General features: G+C 43.6%; 1 protein-coding gene across 1 annotated transcript in view; it reads left to right on the top strand.

The window, feature by feature from the left end:
• USH2A (usherin) overlaps nucleotides 1-21,003 on the top strand; it is a 385,338-nt gene extending 364,335 nt beyond the window's left edge. Inside the window, exons 64-72 of the mRNA XM_071739639.1 lie at nucleotides 8,091-8,300; nucleotides 10,201-10,439; nucleotides 11,002-11,219; nucleotides 13,090-13,266; nucleotides 14,196-14,279; nucleotides 15,852-16,096; nucleotides 17,711-17,782; nucleotides 18,412-18,633; nucleotides 20,411-21,003. Coding sequence (XP_071595740.1) covers nucleotides 8,091-8,300; nucleotides 10,201-10,439; nucleotides 11,002-11,219; nucleotides 13,090-13,266; nucleotides 14,196-14,279; nucleotides 15,852-16,096; nucleotides 17,711-17,782; nucleotides 18,412-18,633; nucleotides 20,411-20,503 — 1,560 coding nt within the window. The 3' untranslated portion in view covers nucleotides 20,504-21,003. The remainder of the gene's footprint in view (nucleotides 1-8,090; nucleotides 8,301-10,200; nucleotides 10,440-11,001; nucleotides 11,220-13,089; nucleotides 13,267-14,195; nucleotides 14,280-15,851; nucleotides 16,097-17,710; nucleotides 17,783-18,411; nucleotides 18,634-20,410) is intronic.
• The last annotated feature ends 126 nt before the right edge of the window (nucleotides 21,004-21,129 follow it).

Raw genomic sequence — 21,129 nt, 5'->3', positions numbered from 1 at the left:
AATATGAATAGCATTGTTAAGAGGCACAAATTATCACAGTACTTGAAGCCTGGACCTAGAATATATCCCATTATATGCTTATGGCCTCCATCCGGATGCTAACTGAATGTAGAGGAAGGAAAAGTATGCATCTGAGGATGGGCAATCAGAAGCATACATTTGTTTACTACCTCTATGTACCCCTGGATATGAGTGGACATGATATTTTCTTTCCCTTGACTTCAGTCTATCCCCTGTGGATTGCAGCCACTTCTGAAAATTTCTGCTTTGCTGACACCTGCCTGACACAGCAGTGCCCAGCTGTGAATACATTATCCTAATGCTGAATGCTGGATTTCATAGACAAGGTTTGTGCCCTGAGCTGTGCTGACGTTGCATAAGTAGCTCCAAATTACTCAGGCTGCATGCTGGCAAGTTCTGATCAGAAGAAAGGTTTGGGAAGGGTGCTGCAACCAGCAGTGAGAGGGAGATCCTCTGGGTTTGCCTTATTTTAACCAGCCAAGATTACAGTCTCTTCAGTTTTCTTACAGACTGCTGTTCAAACAAAGCTAAAAATTGGGTGCTGTGTTTCTGAAACTTGCTGATGTTGTATCTTATATACCCTTAAAATGGCTCTCTTGGAGAAGGATTACACTGTGAAAATTCTGCATTTATGCTAATGTAGGGTTAAGATGGGACAAATCTGATTCAAAAAATACAGAGCAAAGTCTCAAAGTATTGTATCTTTGCGACCTCCATGAAGCAACTCTAGAAAGTGGAGAGTGGTATGAACCCTTCTCTATTTGTCTCTTCTGGCACTCTGAGAATGCCAGAATTGAATCCTTTTTGGAAATAGCAGCAGTCACAGATATGTGCTGTCTGTGGATGCCCTAAGGGTGGAGACCTAAGTCATATCTGTCTTTTACTCACAGGAGTAAAGAGTTCACATGTGAAATGGATGGCTTGACCTTGTAGTTCCCCAGAACCTACAGCACTACTTTACTGCCCTACAGCTCTAATTAGTCCTCAAAGCTGAAGGTAGGTAGTGGTTTGCTAATGAGACTTTTTAAAATGCAAACAACTATGTCCTGAGTGCCTGCAGGAGCTCATCGCAAACTGCAGCCACGTAGAGCTGAAGTCTTGTCCCTCACAGGGACAAGTCCCTGCTACAGGCCACCAGATCAGCAGAACCAAGCAGATGTGGCCCTCCATAGGCAAGTAGAATAGGCTTCACATTCACAGGACCTGGTCCTCAACAACTCTGACATCTGCTGAAGGGACAACACAGCAAGGCATAAGTAATCCAGGATGTTTCTGGAATGCATAGATGATAACTTCCTCCTCCAAAAGGTAGAGGGACCAACAAGAAAAAGTGCTGTGCCGGACCGTGTTCTCACCAAGAGAGATGGGCTGGTGACCAACATGAGGCTCAGGGACAACCTTGCCTGCAGTGATCATGAAGCACTTGAATTTAAGATCCTCAGGCCATCTAGGAAGATGTATTCCAAGCTTACAGCCCTGAACTTTAAGCATTCAGACTTTGATCATTTTAGGGATCTGCTGGCCAAAGTCCTGTGGGACAAAGCCCTGTAGGGAATGGTGGCCCAGGACAGTTGGTTAGTATTCAAGGATCACCTTTTCCATGTCCAGGATAAAAGTATACTGACAAAGAGGAAGGCGGGAAAGAATGCTAGGAGACCTGCCTGGATGAACAAGGAGCTCCTGGACACACTACCACACAAAAAGAAACTACAAGGATTGGAAGAAAGGACAGCTAGAACGGGGGGCATATAAGGAAGCTGTTCAAGCATCAGGAGACCTGGTTAGAAAAGCCAAAGCTCAGTTAGAACTAAATTTAGCCAGGGAGATCAAGGGAAATGGCAAAAATTTCTATTAACAGCAAAAGGAAGACTCTGGAAGGTGTGGGCCCCCTTAGAAAGGAAACAGTGAACTAGTGACAAGTGATATGGAAAAGGATGAGGTTCTCAAAGACTTCTTTACCTCAGTCTTCACTGGCTAGAGCTCTAGCCACACTCCTGAAGTTGCAGAAGAAAATGGAAACTGTTGGAAGGAAGAACAGCCAATTTTAAGTGAAGATCAGGTTTGTGACCATCTGAAGAACCTGAAAGTGTACAAGTCCATGGGACCTGATGGGATACACCCAGGGGTACTGAGGGAACTGGCAGATGTGGTTTCTAAACCCCTGTCTATTATATTCCAAAAATCATGGCAGTCCAGTGAAGTCCCCACTGACTGGAAAATGGTGCCTGGCAAGTGTTGTGGCCTTCTATGAAAAGGTCACAACATCAATAGACAGGGGAAGACCAACCGATGTCATCTACCTGAACGAAGCTTTCAACAGTTTCCCACGACATCCTGGTCTCCAAGCTCGTAAAACATGGGGTTGATGGATGGACCACTTGTTAGATTAAGAACTGACTTGATGGCCACACCCAAAGAGTGGCTGCCGATGGGTCTGTGCCCAAGTGGAGGCCAGTGACAAGCGGAGTCCCTCAGGTATCAGTGATGGAACCAGTCCTGCTTAACATCTTTGCTGGGGACATGGACTGTGGCATTGAGTGCACCCTCAGCAATTTTGCTGATGACCCCAAGCTGTGTGGTGCAGCTGACACACTGGACTGAAGGGATGCCATCCAGAGGGACTTTGACAGGCTGGACAGGTGGTCTCATGCCAACCTCATGAAGTTCAACAAGACCAAGTGCAAGGTCCTGCATCTGGGTAGAGGCAATCCCAAGCACTGATATAGGCTGGGCAGTGCCTGGCTTGAGAGCAGCCCTGAGGAAAAGGGCTTGGGGGTGCTGGTGGATGAGAAGTTCAACAGGAGCCATCAGTGTAGGCTTGCAGCCCAGAAAGCCAACTGTATCCTTGGCTGCATTAAGACAAGCATGGCCAGCAGGTCATGGCCAGGAGGTGATTCTCCCCCTCTACTCTGAGACCCCACCTGCAGTACCGTGTCCAGTTCTGGAGCCCCTTTTACAGGAGGGACACGGACATGTTGGAGTGTGTCCAGAGAAGGGCCACAAGGATGATCAGAGGGCTGGAGCACCTCTCCTATGAAGACAGACTGAGAGAGTTGGGGTTATTCAGTCTGGAGAGGAGAAGGCTACGAGGAGACCTTATTGTAGCCTTCCAGTATCTGAAGGGGACGTACAAGAAAGCTGGAGATGGACTTTTTAGGATTTCAGGTAGTGGCAGGACTAGGGGGAATGGATTCAAACCAGAGGAGGGTAGCCCAGGTTGCCCAGAGAGGTGGTGGAAGCTCCATCCCTGGAAGTTTTTAAGGCCAGGCTGGACAGGGCTCTGAGCAACCTGATCTAGTGGGAGGTATCCCTGCCCATGGCAGGGGGGTTGGAACTAGGTGATCTTAGAGGTTCCTTCCAACCCTGAAAATTCTATGAACTACAGTAAAAAGCAGTTTGATGCAGTGTCTGTAGGACGTGGTGAGAGTCATGCGTTGCTGGTGGGTAACCAGCTGTTTGCCTCATTTGCCTTTCTGCACACAGGAAGGGTGAGCAGCATCTGGCTGTGTGAAGCAGAGGTTCCTACCTCTCCTGGGTCTGAGAGGTCAGCAGAAGCTCAGGACTGCTTCCTTCCAGCAGGAAAGCTACTTCCAGCCAGCCTCATGCTTCACCAGAAGTCAATGAGAATGAGACCTCTCCGGTTACAGAGATTCTCATTTTCCATTGTCTCTCAGCTGCCAGAGGCTCTCCTTTGCAGGAGTGGGGAAGATTCCCATCTGGGGACTTCTTGGTTGATCTCTGTGCTTGCAGCCAATAACTGTGATGTAGTTTGAGCCAGGTCAGAGATACAGATACAGATGTTGAGAGCTGGAAGTGGTTAGTGCAAGCAGAACCTCCTCTGCCAAACCCCTGTTCACTCAGGTGTGATCATGCTTCTTCACATAATCAACATTGGGGAACTTTTGGCCATGCACTGTTTTTTGCCTTAACCCTGGAGTGTCTTTGTTTTTTGAGGGGGGTTAATTTGAGTGATTTATTTTTTCAGCTTCTTCACCTCCCTTTTTTTCATCATGGTGAGGCCATAGTGCTCACCTAGTTTATCACTGCTTTTCTTCTTCTACTGCCTTTCTTGTGCTGCAGCTCTGGAGGAGATGTGGAAACATATGCATCTATTTCCCTCAGTTCCCATTAGTAACTCCCATATGGATTAAACACCTTCTCATATGATCTCAACTTGATGAAAGAAAAGCCTTTTTTTTTAGTTTAAAGCACAGGTTCCTCAGTAAGGACCTGGGGGTTTCATGAGTGTTGCAGAAGATGAATCTATGTGGTCAGGGATGGAGTAAGTCATCTAACAGGCTTCTTCCACTGTCAGCATCTACAATCCCATGATTTTTTGTATCTACACCAAAGAGTTGTTGTGATTTTGTTGCCCTCTATGGGACAAGTTTTTGCTAAGCTTTACTAAGTTTGAACCAGCTGGGCTGACTGTGTTAAGGCAGTGTCCATCTTCTCAGCACTTCCCTTCCTGCTCTGCGTAGGTTTTGCCCCTTCTTGCTGTACCGATGAACCTTGAAATTGTCCTATGATCATTTTGAGCAGTGGCTGATAACCAGTTTCTTCCAGGAGCAGAGATGTGTGAAGGCTCGTTTATGATAGGAAAAGGCAGGCTTAGGTACCTGTAACTGGAATTCTTCAGTCCTGCAAATACATGGTCTCTGGAGAGGTTTCCTCCCCCCCCCAACCCTCCTCTCTTTCTCTGCCTCCAAAGTGTGCTCTGGGCCAGGGGCCAGCATATTAAGAAAGCATTTTGAATAGTAACCCCTGTAGGAGATTTTGAAACCCTCTCCTGGCATTTTGGGCAACACAGCCATTAACACCAGCACATCTTTTGGCAGGGTGCTGAGCCGTGCACCATGATGTCAGACTTTGTGCTTTTGGAGGCAATATATTCAGAAAGTCTTACACTTTTGTTTTCTTTCTATTGTCTGTATTGTGTGTAGATCCCTGAGATGTGATCGTTTCTTACATCACAAGCCGCAGACAGTGCTTCGGCCTGTTAAACTCTTTACGTTTCTATGTGAATGCAGTTAAATATTTTTGGTGCTGATTATACCACAATATAGGAGACATTTTTACCAGCCCCAGAAAACTTTTTACAGGTCTAAACCATGAAATATCAGCTTAACCAGGCAGTAGCTTTCATTCATGACTGTTTTGTGATGACTTTTTGAGGATCCATGATCAAAGCTCTGACTCTAACAGACTTCTGATGCCATGCTGTCCCACTTCTTCATGCAAAGAAGGGGCTAAACATTAGCATTTCCATGTGCAGTCAGTTCTGGGCACTTACTGCTCCAAGTCTACAAATGCTTACTAGGATTTACTTGGATAGTGATTCTCAAAGGGCAATATTTTTATACCCATACATGCTTTTACAGATGGTTGAGCAGAAGCAGAGGGACTTAAGGGAATCCAGCTTAGGTCAGTGTAAATCCAGAATTTAGATCCTCAGAAGTCCTGTTCAGCTGTCACAGCTGTCTCAGAAGCTGGCATTTCACAGACACATAGAGGTTTTCTGCTGGAAACACATCTTAGCAGGGCTGAGTAGCTGGTGCCTTAGAATAGCTTAGATCATGCCTGTCTGTTCAGGCCCACATCATGAGGCTGTGACCTCAGCCTATTTTCAAGAGGTTTGGGATGTGGTGCCTTGGGGATCAAAGGGAACAACTGCAGCTCCTCTCCACCTCCCTGGAGAAGCACTTGGCAACTGTGTCTGCTTCTGTCTGCTTGTGCTCTGTCCAGTCAACCTTGGTTCCGTTGTGTTCATGCTCAATGAAACAGCCCCCAAGGGGGCACTGGGAGCACCCCAAACACAAAGACCAGTCATCCACTGGGACATTCCCATTCTGGAGGGGGCAGGCTTGGCTTCCTCTGCTGGAGCATGTGATTGAAACTAAATTACCTGTTTCCTGGAGGAGTCCTTCAGCCACTTAGCTGAAGTGTGAAAGGGGAAGAACAACGTGTTTTCTGTTGTCCTAAGTCAGTGTTTGGGAAGAAAGAGCTCTTATTTTCTGAAATAAGAAAATTCTATGACAGGAGAGGGATCAATGGAGGAAAGTGCCTCCATCCAACTCTCAGTGTGGAGTGTGCATCCCAGCTGAGTTGCATCCCTCTCTGCTCTGGATTCCTCTGGATTTCCTAAGGGCTCCCATTCTGCAGCTGAATCCCTGTGCTGCACAGGAAGTCTCTGTTCCTCACTCACCACCTTCAGTGTTGCTGTGAGCTGCTTGCTCGGCAGGTCAGGTCCAACATGGTTACACTCCCTGATCATTAAGGCCACAGCCTGGATATAACTCAGGTCAGATCCAAGTCAAAGCCAGTGGCACACTCAGAGCTGCTCTTTCCATATGTGGCTTACTCTCTCCACAAAGAAATATGCCTCTTGATATTACTCTGGGCAAATCTTTGTAGCACCTTGGACTGAATTGAGATAGAGGGTTTAACCTGCTGCAGTAAAGCGAACAGAGTTTGATTTTATGAGAAGTTCACAACAGAAATATATTATTGATTTTACTGAAAAGTGCTTTGGCTGAGCTTTTTATGGTAGTGCATCATCAGAACTTACATAATGTTTCAGTGGATGGTGCTATACATTATTGATGGAATCAGGCAGGAACTTTGGGTTTGTAATTGGCAGAACCACAGTCTTCAAGGCCACTGTGGTGGTTTTTGGATTTTTCCTTCCACAGACCTCTTGGGAGGTAGCTTGGTCTTGTAGTTTTAATATTGGAAGCTGGAAGGACACTAGAGTCAGTTTTGAAGACATCTTATTTCTAAACTTCCTATTTTTTTTTTAAGGCCTGGTCCCACCATCCACCTCCCCAGGACCTCCTCCCAGTGTAGATCCACAGAAGAACATGTTTTACTCTAGTTAGAACTGCTTTGCCATGAAAGCTTACTAAGGAATACTTATACTAAAAAAATCACTCAGACAGTCCTCTTGTATTTCCATTTAGATCTATCATTCTGATTGATCACTATGCGGTTTGCTAATATTGAGCCTAATTTAACCCTATACGCTCATGCATCCATCTATTCTGTCTATTGTACCTGACATTCTACAAATTACTTACTCATGCAAATGATGACCTAAGGCAACCTTTTATGATATTCGTGTTTAATTATACAAATGTTTTTGATAAATAAGATTATACATCCTTCCATATGTTTATTCACTCCTTGATGAAAGCAAAATTTAATTTTCATGCAGATTTGTTGGAGAGTATGTTTAATAAGTGCTGAGTTTTATGTAGTCTGCAGATCACTCTGGTTTTGGGAAGCTGACAAAACCAGTAGGCATAGTTCATAGAGACATGTGGGTTTTAATCAGGCCTAATTCAAGCTGCTAAATTTTGAAATCTTGGAACTAGAGCTGTTGCCTTTGTGCTCATGCAATAAAGTAAATGTTGTGAAAATAAATGAGAGAGGCTGATTTACTTACCCTTTTCAATGAGGTTTTCTTTATATTATGGGTTACTGAAAATGTTGCCAACTGATTGATATCATAGCATTTTCAATAGAGGGATGTTCATGTAATGTAAAAATTAACTAGAATTTGGCTTGTACGATTCAGTCAAGGTGAATATAACTTCTCACACAGTGCCAAGCTGAATTCACTGGGGCTGCTTTCATACACCAAGGAAACATGTAGAAAGGAGAAATTCACAGGACTCATCACAGTATTGCTGTTGAGAGGTCTTTCAAAACATTATCACTGTTGATCACAGCTTCTGAAGGAGTCACAGCTTCACAGTCACACAGACAGCAGTGAAATTCAGATCTTGGGGATGAGGTAGGGAGAAGACACATGAATACAGACCATGTAAGACATGAAGTCTGCTTCTTTTCCCTAAACAGAGCAGTGGAGAATATTTCATTCTTCTAATAGAAAGCCACTGAGTCAACACTGGTGCTGGTCAGCAGTCAAGGGACACATTGCATGGGTGTCATCACGCTGCATTTTTCCTCAGTGTCAAGACAGCTGCAGTAGCATCCCCTGGCTAACAGTGGATGCTCTGTAGGCTTGAGTCCTCTGCTAACAGTGTATCTGTTTTTGTGTGCTGAAGGTGTGGTCAGTAAACTCTGCAGGCCGGGCACCCAGCAGCTGGTCCCGCTGCCAGACGGGCCCTGCCCCTCCGGAGGGCCTGGGAGCTCCCCTCTTTGACATGGTGGCATCCACAGTGGCCGTGGTCAACATCAGCCCCCCTCTTAAGCCAAACGGGGTGGTCAGTATCTACAGGCTCTTTTGCAATGATACCAGAGGGACTGTTGTGGTGGTGAGTATTGCCAACACTGTTTCTGTACTTCCATTTGAGATTGTATTTTTTAGCTTTACAAATGCTTGTCCTTACAAAAGCTTGCTCTTACAAGCTGATGCTGCTGATTGCAGACTGTCTTTCCCTCCTGCACTCCTGCTGATAACTGTTCTGCAATGCTCTCTCCTGGCCAAAACATTATCAACGCTTTCTCTCACCTAAATGTTATGCTTCTCCAGGAACTAAGCTCATCACTGAACCCTTCTCACGTGGTGATGTGTTGTGACAATTTGATGGAAATCAACAGCATTGTTCAGGGGTGGCTAACCAGCCAAATGAAACACTTCCAGACAGCTCCTGCCAGTTCCAGTGGTGCAGGTGGGAGCTGCAGCCAGTAGGTAATGCTTGTGTGCTTTGGATAGCCTGTGAACTTGAAGTTCAGAAGAATGATGCACATGAGTTTCCCTTTAAAATCCTTCTTCCTGATAAGAACTATTTAATGGTAAAGAACTGAAGAATGATGCAAGTAGCCAAGGAACTTCTGTGTTTTGTCTCAGCCTAGACACTGTTAGGTTTCTAAAAGGGACAGCTTAGGAAATCTGTAGGGCTTCCTTAGAGTTATAAAATAAGGAGGTGATGGGGAAAAGCTAGGGCTGTGGAAGGTGCCTGGAACAGCTGCCACCACATCAGTGCAAAATATTTGAATATTTCTTGTCTGTAACACTGTCTGCTTGTATTTTACAAGCAGGTAAATATCTGTATGTGATTTTTTCCCTCGTTCCATTTTGCTCAACTTTGGAGTGCTAAGTTCAGCCCAGGTCATCAGTCCTTTCCATGAACTTCAGTGGTCTACTGATTGCACAATACACATTTATTCCTTCCAGTGCAATTGGCTGTCTCTGTGACTGATTCAGCCAGTTCTTCTCACTGGAACCTGCATGACCCTTCATATCCACCCCCTCACACCTGCCATACTGCTGGCTCGTTTCCAGCCCTGGCATCAAGAATCATCAAGTACCTTTCTTTGCTTGTTTGATTCTTCCCCTCCTATTATTTTTTTCTACACTCCATTTAACCATGTGCTGACAAATAGGAGCAGGTGTTGCTCCTCATTGGTGTTTTCTACATATTTTTATTTCTTTGGCTTAAAAAGCTATACCTACAAAATGTACAGCAATGCAGTGGAGTGGCACTTCCTGCAAGCACTTTCAGAACAAGGGCACCATTTCTGTTGCCAGAGCTACCAGGTCTCCCTTTCTGAGCATAAGAGAGGTTCCCAAGAGGCTCACCCAGCACCATGGCTGTTTGAATGCAGAGTAATATCATGCTGGTCTTCGACTCAGGGGTTCTTCCAGAGAGCACATTGTCCTGTCTGTGAGTAAACCGACCCACCAGACACATTTTTATCACTCTGTCCAATACTTTCTCTGATATCCATGCTGAGGAAGTGTGTTACATACACATGAGTATTTGCTAGTGCACTTTTCATGGAGTTATTTTCCACACTGATTTATTTTTGCTTCAGTACCACTCATCTTAAAGTTTCTCCTTAAAGGTTTCCTGTTTCTCTGACATTTGCAAGCTGACATACAGTGGTTACAGCTCAGCTCAAGATGTCCATGAGGCCACTGATGGTATGGACTTTTCCTTTGAACAGTGCCCTTTAACTTCACAATGGGAGAAAAAGGGTTGGACTCGATGATCTCTGAGGTCCCTTCCAACCCAGCCTATTCTATGATTCTATGATTCTATGAAAAAATGAGTACAGAGTTCCCAGCACACAACAGCTGCAGTAATGTCAGACTTAAAGGACAAGCACAACCTTGTGCCTGTCTTCTTCAGGAGTTAATTCACCTCCATAACTCTTGTTTAGGGCTTGTGGTGCCTGAAGCTGTGACAAGTTCCCTCTTAATTTTTATAGCTGTCAGAAGGGACTGCCACCCAGCAGACGATACATGGGCTAAAACCTTTTACCACATACTCCATTGGCGTGGAGGCCTGCACCTGTTTCAACTGCTGCAGCAAAGGACCCATGGCCCAAATCACCACGCAGCCAGCTCCTCCCTCCGAGCAACCCCCCCCGCAGATCCGCACTGTCACCTCCCGGAATGCCTCTTTCCAATGGAGTGCCCCCGAGTCACCCAATGGCATTGTCACCAGGTAGGAACTGCCCACCTCAGCCAGGGGTGGTGGAATGAGCTGGAATCCAGGGCTGAGAGCACTGTGCAGTTGTGACAGCCAACACCTTCCCAGTGTTGTTAGTGACATCCCCTGTGGGCTAAATTCCATCTGGGATGTTTTCATGCAACAATTACTTTTCTCCTGAGCAGGATATTGGGAGGGGGTGAAGGTGGAGAGGATGAGTTGCTGTGAGTGGAGGTAGTTGCCTGACTGGTGTGGTTGACAGCCAAACCATGAAATTAACAGGTAGTAAAGAAGCAGCTGCACCTTGTAGTTCCTAAGGCAAATCTTGATTTGCAGAAGTGAACATCAAGGCAAGAGGCACTAACAGATTCCCTGTGAGTGTGACTGCCAGCCATGATTGCTTGTGGATACGTGGCTGAGTGCCATGTAGGCACCTTGCACTTGGAGCCAAAATCTCCAAGAGAAAACTAGAATCTCTTCTCTAGTAGCCAGACATACAGCAATGAGGATGAAACATCTTTTTGGCTTTTATACTACTATTGCCTCTGATTAAACAAAATCCCAACTTTCTTCTCAGCTATGAGCTCCATGTGTATGTGGCTTGTCCTCTGAATCAGCAGCCAGCAGTGAAGGCTTGTAGTCCTGGCCCAACTGAGGTGAAGTATACAGGAAAAGGCCAGAGTGCCAACGTGTCCAACCTCGAGCCTTACACGACCTACAACCTGCGAGTTGTGTCTTACAACTCTGTTGGCAGCAGTGCCTCAGAATGGATTGGATTCACTACGGAAAAGGAGCGTGAGTATGAGAAATAGTTCACCAATTGGCAGTGCCCCCTTCTGATCCATGGGGCTGCACAGCATCAAAGGACTTCTCCACCTCTGTGAAAGATGGTGTCCCCAGAAACATTCTCTTCTGGGCACTATGCCCCTGCTACCCATTCATTGAAATTCTGCTCCGGGGCTTGACTGCTCATTTCTTCAAAAATATATCTTTGCTCATCATCTGATATCACATCTTCTGTCTTGGCAGCCCAGAAACTTTTTATTTTACTGAGATGGGGCCATAGAGCTGCAGAACATAAAATGTTCAAGTATTACCAGAAGGATGATGTGTAGTAATAAATAGATTGCCATAAATAATCCCTGAGGAAAGTGGAGATCCTGAAAGAGACCTGATGTTTCTTCTCAGGAACAATCTTGCTGTCCTAATTCATGCCACACTTTTGCCAGGGCTAACAAAAATTTTCCTTGGATGTCAACTAAATGTTTGGATCCTTGTTGACAAGGAAGTAAGAATTAATTGCTACCTTTAAGGTACATGTCGTGGCCTGCAAGGAAATTTAATGTGCAGAACCTGTGCCTACAGTCAGAATAGATTTTGCCATGAAAACTGAATTTGTAGTAGTCTAACATCAGCTTTTATTAAGAAGATCTATAGTGCTGTAGCCAGAATCACTCCATAAGAGATGAGTTGGGCATTTCACCTCAGATTGCTAGGTCAGGGCAAAGACGATGTTCACTTTTCATTTTATAGTCTTGTGTCAGGATTTCAGCATCACCTTTCTAAAAATCCCTTTTGCATCACTTGGTAGTTATGCCTAGTAATTGCTAAAAATGTATTTGCTACATTCTTAGCTGAAAATTTCAAGTGTAACAACCCAGGTTTTCTTTAATGCCAACACCAAAAAAAAAAAAAAAAAAAAAAAATCTTTATGTCTAAAGCTGTGTTGTTTTATTAAATTAAAAATTTTTTAATGAATTTAAAATGAACATTAACATGTTTTTTAAATGAAGATTAAAATGTTGAAAATTCATAATGAACTGTTAAGCCATACAGAAAAAAAGTGTTTAAAATACAAAGCTTAAACCCCTACCAGATCTGCAGCTCTCTTCTTTCAGTCTTGCTTTTTCTTGCCTTGCTGATCTCTTCACACCAGGTCACCTGAATCACTGTGTTTGTCCCGTTCCTCTTGCCTGGGAGGCTTGCTTTAGTGACAGTGGGCAATTAGCAGCACAGGGTAGCTGGACAGGCAGCTTTCTTGTGGACAAACCAGCATACAGTGGGCACACAGCTTAATGGTAAAGCCACAAGAAAGGACCACCCCAAACTTAAATTAAGTCTTCTGTCAGCAAGCTGATGAGCCCAACTGATGAACTTGACCTCCCTGAAGTGAGTTCTGGGATTTTTTTCTCTCTGCCTGCCATCTGCTCTTGCTTTTCTGAAACCCCGTATTTTCATGAATGTGCAAATGTTAAAAGCTGATCTTGGGCAATTTGTCAGGGCTAGAAGAGTCCTCTCTTAGCAGTTTGGTTCCATTGACCTGGCACGATGGAGCTGAACTTGTGCAACCTGAGTCTTCCTGTCCCCAGCTTTGAGCTGAAATTTCACTTACGCAGTTTTAGTATCTGTACCACATATACAAAAGCAAAGGAAGGGACTTCTAGGTCATTACTATAATGAAATGAGGTATTCTGTTTTCTCAGTGCAGAGGCTGGCATACTACAGCAGCTTTTTTTCCTCCTTGTACCTTCCCTACTCATACATGTGAATATGAGAGGAATGCACGCAACAGAGAGCTGGTATCACACAGAAACTTTTGATGATCTGTATAAATCATGCCTCTTGGATAGAAATGAGGGTTTGTTTTTTTCTCCTTCTTTTGCAGCACCTCGGTACATGGTCCCGTTCTCCATTGTCAGCAATTTATCTACCATCCACATAGACTGGAGCCGCACATTTGTCCTGAATGGCCGCCTGAAGGAGTATGCGCTGACAGAGAACGGGCAACGCATCTACAGTGGCTTTGACACCGAGCTGTATTTACCAAAGACATCTGACAAAAGTCAGTTGCAATTCCCTAATTCTCTCTGCGAAAGACTTTTAAGTCTTGTGTGCTGTTTATGAAAAACTCTCCATGGCCATCCCTAGCTAGGAGCACTGGAGCCTACTACAGGCACACTGCAGCACATCTAAGCAGACGCTTGAGACAAAATTCCTTGGAGCTAAGCTTCCTCTTAGACAATTTACCTGACAGGATGAGACTGCTCTGGCTCATTGTGAGGGTTGAGCTTTCCCAAATCCTTGAGCTTTGGTGCAACTCCACCCCTTAGGGCCATTCTTTAGGAAATTTGTGGAAATCCTCAGCTTCAGAATTGGATTTTTCTTTAAACAAAACTAAGAGAGGAGCACTCAGAATTGGCCGTAGTCTGAAATTTAGTTCCTCCTTCAGAAACTCACAGTCTTTCAAATAAAAGGAAACTGTCAAGATGGAAAAAAAGAGAGAAATATATATATTTTTTTCCAAAGTGTCACATTTTTGTATTTTAAAGGATTTGGATATGTTATGTTTTTTTAATTTCCTGCAATGGTGCAAATACTTTTTTTTTTTTTTTTCTACTCAAACATTCTTAACATTTTTATATTAGCCATGACTGGAATATGAGGGATTTAGAAAAAATGGTGAATAATTTGGAATATGGCTGCTACATGTCATGGAGAGGATTGGGTAGTGAAAAAACATAATTTGTAGCAACATCATAGTGGTGACTACCTTATGATCTGCCATGATTTGTAGTTTAGAGGTTATAACCCATGTATAAGTGATTATGAGGCTCTGTTCTGGGTCTCAGGTGGGGTTTGAGGGGTTAAGTGCTGTACCTGCCTTGATGTTTCTCAGCCCTGCCTGTCTCTGCTGTGGGATCATAGTGATAAACCAGCACCTACAGAATTTGTTTTCCCCTTCTGACAGTATTTTCTGAATTTCTTGCCCAGCCTTTTTGTTTCAAGTGACCTGTATCACTGATGAAGGGACTGCCATGACACCAGTCATCAAGTACAGTGCTGGAGATGGAGTTGGTAAATATGTAAAGAAATTACCTAGCACATATTGATTTTATGTGTTTGTGGTAGAAATTTCATGCGTGGTGTATGCTAGACAGGATAGCATCTTATTGCAGGATCCAAGGATGTGTCTTTAGGGCATGAGCTATGTAGGTAATGTGCCTTTGTCAATATGGGTGGCATGTTTCTTTACATCATTATTGGCTTAAGCTCCTTTATCCAGATGTGTAATAGTTTTTAATCTTATTTTTTACACAAATATTTTACTCCAAAATGTTATGCTTTTTCCTCCTGAACAGAATTTGCTCTCTTCCAGATTTTCTTTTCAAATTAAGGTCATCCTGAATTCTAATTCAAGATTTCCTCAAGATTTCAAGATTTCTCCCACATTTCCTCCTCAGTTTCACAATTAAAATACACATTCTCTCTCCTCCCTGCACTCCAGCAAAGGGGCACCTGCCTGCTTCTTTTTTATCACCAACCAGCCAGTCTTTGTAGTTTCACCCAGGATGTGTTCCTCTAACCAATTTATGAGAATCTCATACAAGATGCTGTCGGTACCTGGTTTATAACACCTGTCCATGAGGCCTTTGCCTGTTTTGTGGAAGCGAAGGATCTGGTATGATGAAATCCCAGCTTGTTGCTGTCCATTGAGTTGTGGATGCATACCAGTAAGAAGTTTCAGCAAAGCTAAGCTGAAATAATTTCTGACCAACATATTGGTTTTAATTAGCTTTCTTTTTGAGCTGCATCTTGTTCAGCCTCTTAAAATAGGTGGACCTTGTCTTTGCAATTAGTATGCATGCTGATTTTCCCTTGTATCATTTTTCATGCTCTCACTCCCTCATGCATAATTTCAGGCAATGCTGCTGTACAGACACTATAAAGAGCTCCCAGTTAATTTACACCCATCACTCCTCCTATTGCAAACTCAATCAGCATCACAGGCAACTTGCAGCAGAGCCATACAAGTTAAGGTGATGGAAATTCCTTAGTCTGGATTAACATGTAGGATTGGAAAAAAAAAAACCAGGAGAGCCTGCCACTGAGATTTCTTGGGCTTGTGCTGTGTATGAGCAAAGCCAATTTTTTTCCAGCAGGAGAGGGAAGGAGGAATAAAATGTTTTATGTTGTTTGCTTTTTGTAGTAATTCATCACTCATTTTATCTCAGTCATCCTCCCTCTTTCTTTTCCACAGCACAGTGCTGGAGCAAATGTCCTCTGTCTGTTCTGCTCTGAAATTACTGTAGTGATTTCCACACTTCAAGGTTACTTGGAGAACCCTTTTTTTCTCGCATTCCACCTCCATCGCCTCCTTTCTCAAGAGCTGCTGATGCAGTGGTGATTTCCAGCCTGAGCAGCAATGCCAGAACTTTAAGCAGGGTCTCTTGAGAGTAGTAAGCTTTTTATGATAGCCCACTAGCATATTGAACCATTATGCCACCTTGAACATAATTGCAAATAAGCACAGGATGACAAAATTACTTAAATTTCTGTCTAATTTATTAGCGAGGAAAGGGATAGCATATTGTTAAAGGCTTTCTGAAATAACATTCTTTCTCCCCTAATCCCTCTTGATTTTAACAGGTCTGATCTTGACAACACCTGGAGAGAAGGACAAAGCAGAGTCCAAACGTGCAAAATTCTACAATGAGTTGTGGTTTGCAGTGCTGATGGTACTTCTAGGTTTAATCCTCTTGGCTATTATTCTCTCCTTAATTCTTCAAAGGAAAGTCCACAAACAACCCTATGCACGAGACAGACCTCCTTTAGTTCCACTCCAGAAAAGAACATCACCAATGAGTGTGTATTCATCAGGTGAAACCCATCCGGTATGTTTGGTGAAATGCTATGTTGTGTAGCCATTATGTTACACTTTTACCTTCCTCCCTTCAAACACACAGTTTTTCTTCCCTCTTCCACCATTTTTTTGTACTCTTGGTTACCAAGGGAAGGCTGTTTCATGTAGGAAAAGGGCTGTCTGGTGTACCAATGCAGGCACAGACAGCCAGGCTATGGGTGCTTAGTCCAAAAAACAGCACCTTGTTTGTAAGCCCCAAAATGCTCCTGATGTCAAAGACAAACTTTGGAGCTGGTCCCAGAAACTGCAAAGCCACTGATTTCACCTGGTGTTAGCTGATGTCTGCAATAGAGATGAAAAGAAGTTGGCATGCTGTGAGAAGGCAGGTCATAAAAATGTGCTTTTCAGAGGAACCTTTCATATATTCCCAACCACCTGTTGTGAAAGGCTAACCATGAGCAATCTGAGAGTCTGGCAGGCATCCATGAAATGTGCCTGCAAAAAGCAGGACTTACTTAGGAAGAGGCTCTATTTCTTTCTAGCATCCACTCAGCCAGATTGCTCTAGGATGAGCTGCATGCCAGGAAAATTGGGGGAGAGCAAGTGCCACCAGAGAAAAGCTAGGGACCTTCACAAAATGAGTGTGTGCCTCTGTGCACGTAGAGCAGCAGTGGGACTATCGGAGAGGTGGGAAGAGGACTGCTGAGGAATGGTAAAGAAGAAAGCTTTGTATCATTTTAATTATGACAAATTCTAATTCTGTAAAAAAAAAAACCAACAAAGAACATGACCCACCATGTAGAAGTGTAGTAGTGCTCTCCCACCCTTTGAGGAAAAACAAGACAAAAGAAATAACAGTGATTATTACAAGACTGAGAATAGGAGCAGCAGTGCCTTCCATTTCCATGCTTCTTCCCAGGCAAAGGCTGTGAGATGATTCTTCTTGTCACTTCTCAGCTTCTTTTTCCTGTGAGCGCCATCAAGCAGGCTGGTGACTCCTGCATCCTTCACGCATTCTGTTCCTTCTTGTCTCAGTGCCAAGAAGCTGCATCTGTGCCTCAACAAAGGAGCTCTTGGAAACAATGGGATTTCCAGTGTGCCCCTTCTCCTGGCAAAGGCTAAGAGCATAAGAAACTTCTTTTTTTGGTCTCATGGTTCTGATTCCTTTTCCTCTACAGTCTGTCATGTTGTGTTGCTCCTCTTGACTTTAAAATGTCTTTGCTGCTGGCATGCCTGCACAATCCCTTTCTATGTTCTGCCCCTTCTTTTTTTTTTTTTTTTTTTTTTTTCCAGAAGCTCATGGACTGATTAAAAATATAGATTCTGCAGTGTAGCAGTTAAAGGACTTAATTTGAGAAGTTAGGATAGAACCACTATGAAGTGGAAAAATCACTTGTGTTTTATAGTTCTTAATGAGATCATGTGGCAAGGACTACTGGCTGCCCACATGGTACTTGATGACCATTGAAAATTAAATTGTACCTCATCTCTGCCAGTTCCCCTGCTCCCCTACATCCTGCTACATTGCTCCCTTTCACAGACCTACAGATAATTCACACTCTTCTTGAGGAACAGACAGCACCTGCAGCACCTACATTGCACCTTCCCCTGCCCTAATGTTCTACCCCCCTCTCTTTAATCCTAGTTTGAGACCATTGCTGACACATCTGATTCATCAAGCAGTGTCACTCTCAAAAGTTACACAACACACTTTGAGGTAGAGTCATTAGCTGGCAGAGCTGCAAGATGTGTGATGTGCCAGCTGACCCAAAGTGTATGCATGAAGGTGTCTTACATTGCATGTTTCTCCTGGTGGGAAGGCTTTTCCTTGGGTCATGATAACTGAAAAAGGAAATCTGCCAGCTTCCCCTTGCTGTGCACGTCTGGGCTATCACTCTGGTAGTCATAAATGTTTGGACTCCTGCCTGTTGGCTACTTTAAAAAAATAATAAATAAATGAGAGGGAAAAAATTAAATCAGGGAAAGTCCTGTTCTGTCAGGTTGGTGGTTTGTTTGGTTTTGTTTTTTTCTTGTTTGTTTGGTTTGATTTTTGGGTTTTGGGGGGTTTTTTGTGTGTGGTGGTTTATTTTTGGGTTTTTTTTTGGCTTATGGTGTGGAGGTTTTTTTCCATTTTAATGGTATGATTGTCCTGCAACAGGGAAAGGTCTATTTTTTTTTTTTCCCTTTTTCTTCTGTTTATAACTGTGCATGATTTCTGAAGCATGGGTTTCTTTGTTCTCTTCCATTCCTGTTTTGGTTTGTTGGTTTGTTTGGTTTTTTTTTCAGATAAAGTGTTTGAGACCGTGCCTTTTATTTTTTATTTCTTAGTTTTTGTCTTCTTCACAGGGGCTTGCGGATACAAAAATTCCAGGAGTTGGTTCTCCCATAAGCAACCCCCATGTTGCTTTGGGGGCAAGGAGACCAAGCCAGCTAAGTCACACATATTCCCAAGCCTCCCTACATCGCAGTGTCAGCCAGCTGCTCGACCTCTATGACAAGAAGTCTCTTGCTGATGAATCACCCTGGGATGCCATTATTCGCAACCATCGCACCACTGGCCGTGGCTTGGTAAGGGCTCCATTCCTCTGTGATGCTCCTGAGTGTCAGCTGCCAGTGGTTTGTCTGTTCTGTCAGAATTATGAAAAGGTCTAAATATCAAAAGGTGCCGGAGAGAGCCAAAAGACCTAGGACACAGTCAGATTAGATCCTCAAAATCCTTTCCTCATACTACTATTTTCTGGAGCTGCAGGTGGTCACACACCCTGATGGTTTCCATGGTCCACCAGGGATACACCTTGAAGAATTCCCTCCTATTTTGTCAGCTGCAGGGCAGTCTCTGTGCATTCCAGCAAATGTGCATGTGTGAGGAGAGATGTCTTGACATTCTTCACAGGTCCAAGAGCTTGTGTTCTAGTGATTCCTGCTCTGTGAACTTGGACTCAAATGCTGACAAGACCTGCTCTCTGTATTCTGTTAAGTCAGGATGTAGAGATCATATGAATGCTCAGATCTGCTGGCACTCACAACAAATGTCTCCAAACTTTGCCCATATGGAACTGGCTGAGGAGGCAGGCAGGGTATCTGTCTTTTAATATAGGACAGAATTGGCCAGTGTCACCAACATAGACCTGAACACACAGATAGAAGTTAGAATTCTCAAGTTAAGCACATTGGTAACTTCCCTTCCTGGCACCAGGAAGCAGGCTTTTTAACCACAGCTGCCTTGGCTTCCACCCTTTTCTGAGCAAACATGGAGTTTGGGGGCCAGCAAGATGTATTTGTTCTCAGAAAAAGCTGACTAATAAGGGTCCTGAAAATAGAGACAGATAGACATTTAAGACAGTAATGAATTTAGATAGAGTCTGCCTTTGTCATGAGGGGATCTTTTCCAAAATGAAGTGATCCGGTGGATGGTCTGGCACATAAATCCAGGCAGCTTCCTTGGGCTTTGCCCTTCAGAACAAGTAGCTAGAAGGGCTAGAATGTATAGACATGCCACAGTTCATGGACATTGCTACTGTTGCTGCCGTGCTTGCTTAGATAGAAACAGTAAGGAAGCTGATAAGGCTTAAATGAGAAGAAACTGATGCTTCACTCTATGCAAAACCCCTATAGGTACAGGTTAACCTTCCTGCAAAAACTCAGCAGCTCATGGATTTCCTGAGTCAGCAGTATTTGCAACACCTTTGGGCCATATTCTCAGACCTATCACATCCTTGTGATTTAATCCCTTGGTGACTAACAGCTCACCATCGTGCATAACAGTATAACCTCATGAGCCAAAAGAACAGCTTCCCAATGCTAAGAGAAGGCTCTTGCTCTGTCCGAGGATCTTGTGCTAGCACCATGATTTGGTTCAATCTGCAAACAGATTGTCCATATTGCAAATTAATATACTGAATAGTTGAAGTGGCCCAGGACACATATGTGCAGTAACACTACTAGTGATCTCTTTAAACTATGGCAACAGATAGTTATCACAGACAATGTGGTTCTTAAACAAAACATGTAAACATGTATTCTTTTTTCTTTTCAAATCTCCAGATTCCCCATCACAGTGTAACAAACACTACTGTCATATATATATGAGATATATATATATATTTTTTTTTTTTTTACTTATTGGTTACTATGAGAATCTAGTTGATTTGAATTCAAGTGCTTGAATTTTTTAGATTCTTACCTCATGCCAGGAGGAATAGGAAAACATGTAGAGAGGTAGAAGTGCACTTATTTGGCTATTTCAGAGTTGTTTTTTATGCAGTTGAAGGAAAGAGAAATGAAGGAATCACCTTTAGTCTGATACAGGTTTGGATGACATGCTGTTTATTTTTTCCTCTCCTAGCAGTATGCAGATGAAGAAGATCTTGTCAGTGTTGTCAAAGGCTTCAGCACAGTCACCAAGGAGCACACCACTTTCACTGACACCCACCTCTAAAGAACACACCACCTTCTCCAGAAAATAGAAAGTGGGTAACTTGCCAAAAGCAGCCTGCATGGCCTTTGAGGCAGGGAACAGGGTTGCTGCTTCCCCACCCCATGCCCACTGGTTAGAAGTAAAACTGTTTCTGGGGAGGGGATGTGGGGGAGAATAAGTTGGCCTTTTTTTCACCAACTCTATCTGTACAGTAAAAACTGTGTGCTAGCACTGACTCCTCAGAAAGGTAAGAGAACAGTTTGAAATCCCTACGTCATATAGTAATAGGAGACTGTGAAGGTAGAGGCTCTCAACTTTGTCTCCCGTCCAACTATCACTGTTGAGAAGGGCTGTGAAGGTGGGAGGGGGGCAGCATGTTTAGTAAGGAAGCTTTTTAACCTTTCAAAAAACCAGCATGATTTTATCCACTGTGATAGGATAACCATGTCTTTTCCTGGCCTGACAGAGCTCCATCACAAAATTATGTTAATACATGGGTAAATAAACAGAAAATGAAGGAATTCTTATGGACTTGCTTTAGCTTTTGTGTTCTGTCACTCCCTCTTCCCCACCCTGCTAGCTTGTTTTTTAAAAAAAAGCCATTAATTAAAGCTTGAATCCAAGCATGCTCTTTCAGAGGTAGAAAA

Source organism: Heliangelus exortis, chromosome 3 (assembly GCF_036169615.1).
Source record: "Heliangelus exortis chromosome 3, bHelExo1.hap1, whole genome shotgun sequence".
Lineage (NCBI taxonomy): Eukaryota > Metazoa > Chordata > Aves > Apodiformes > Trochilidae > Heliangelus > Heliangelus exortis.
Note: the sequence above shows the minus strand (reverse complement) of the source record. Positions and strands in the feature narration are given on the sequence as shown.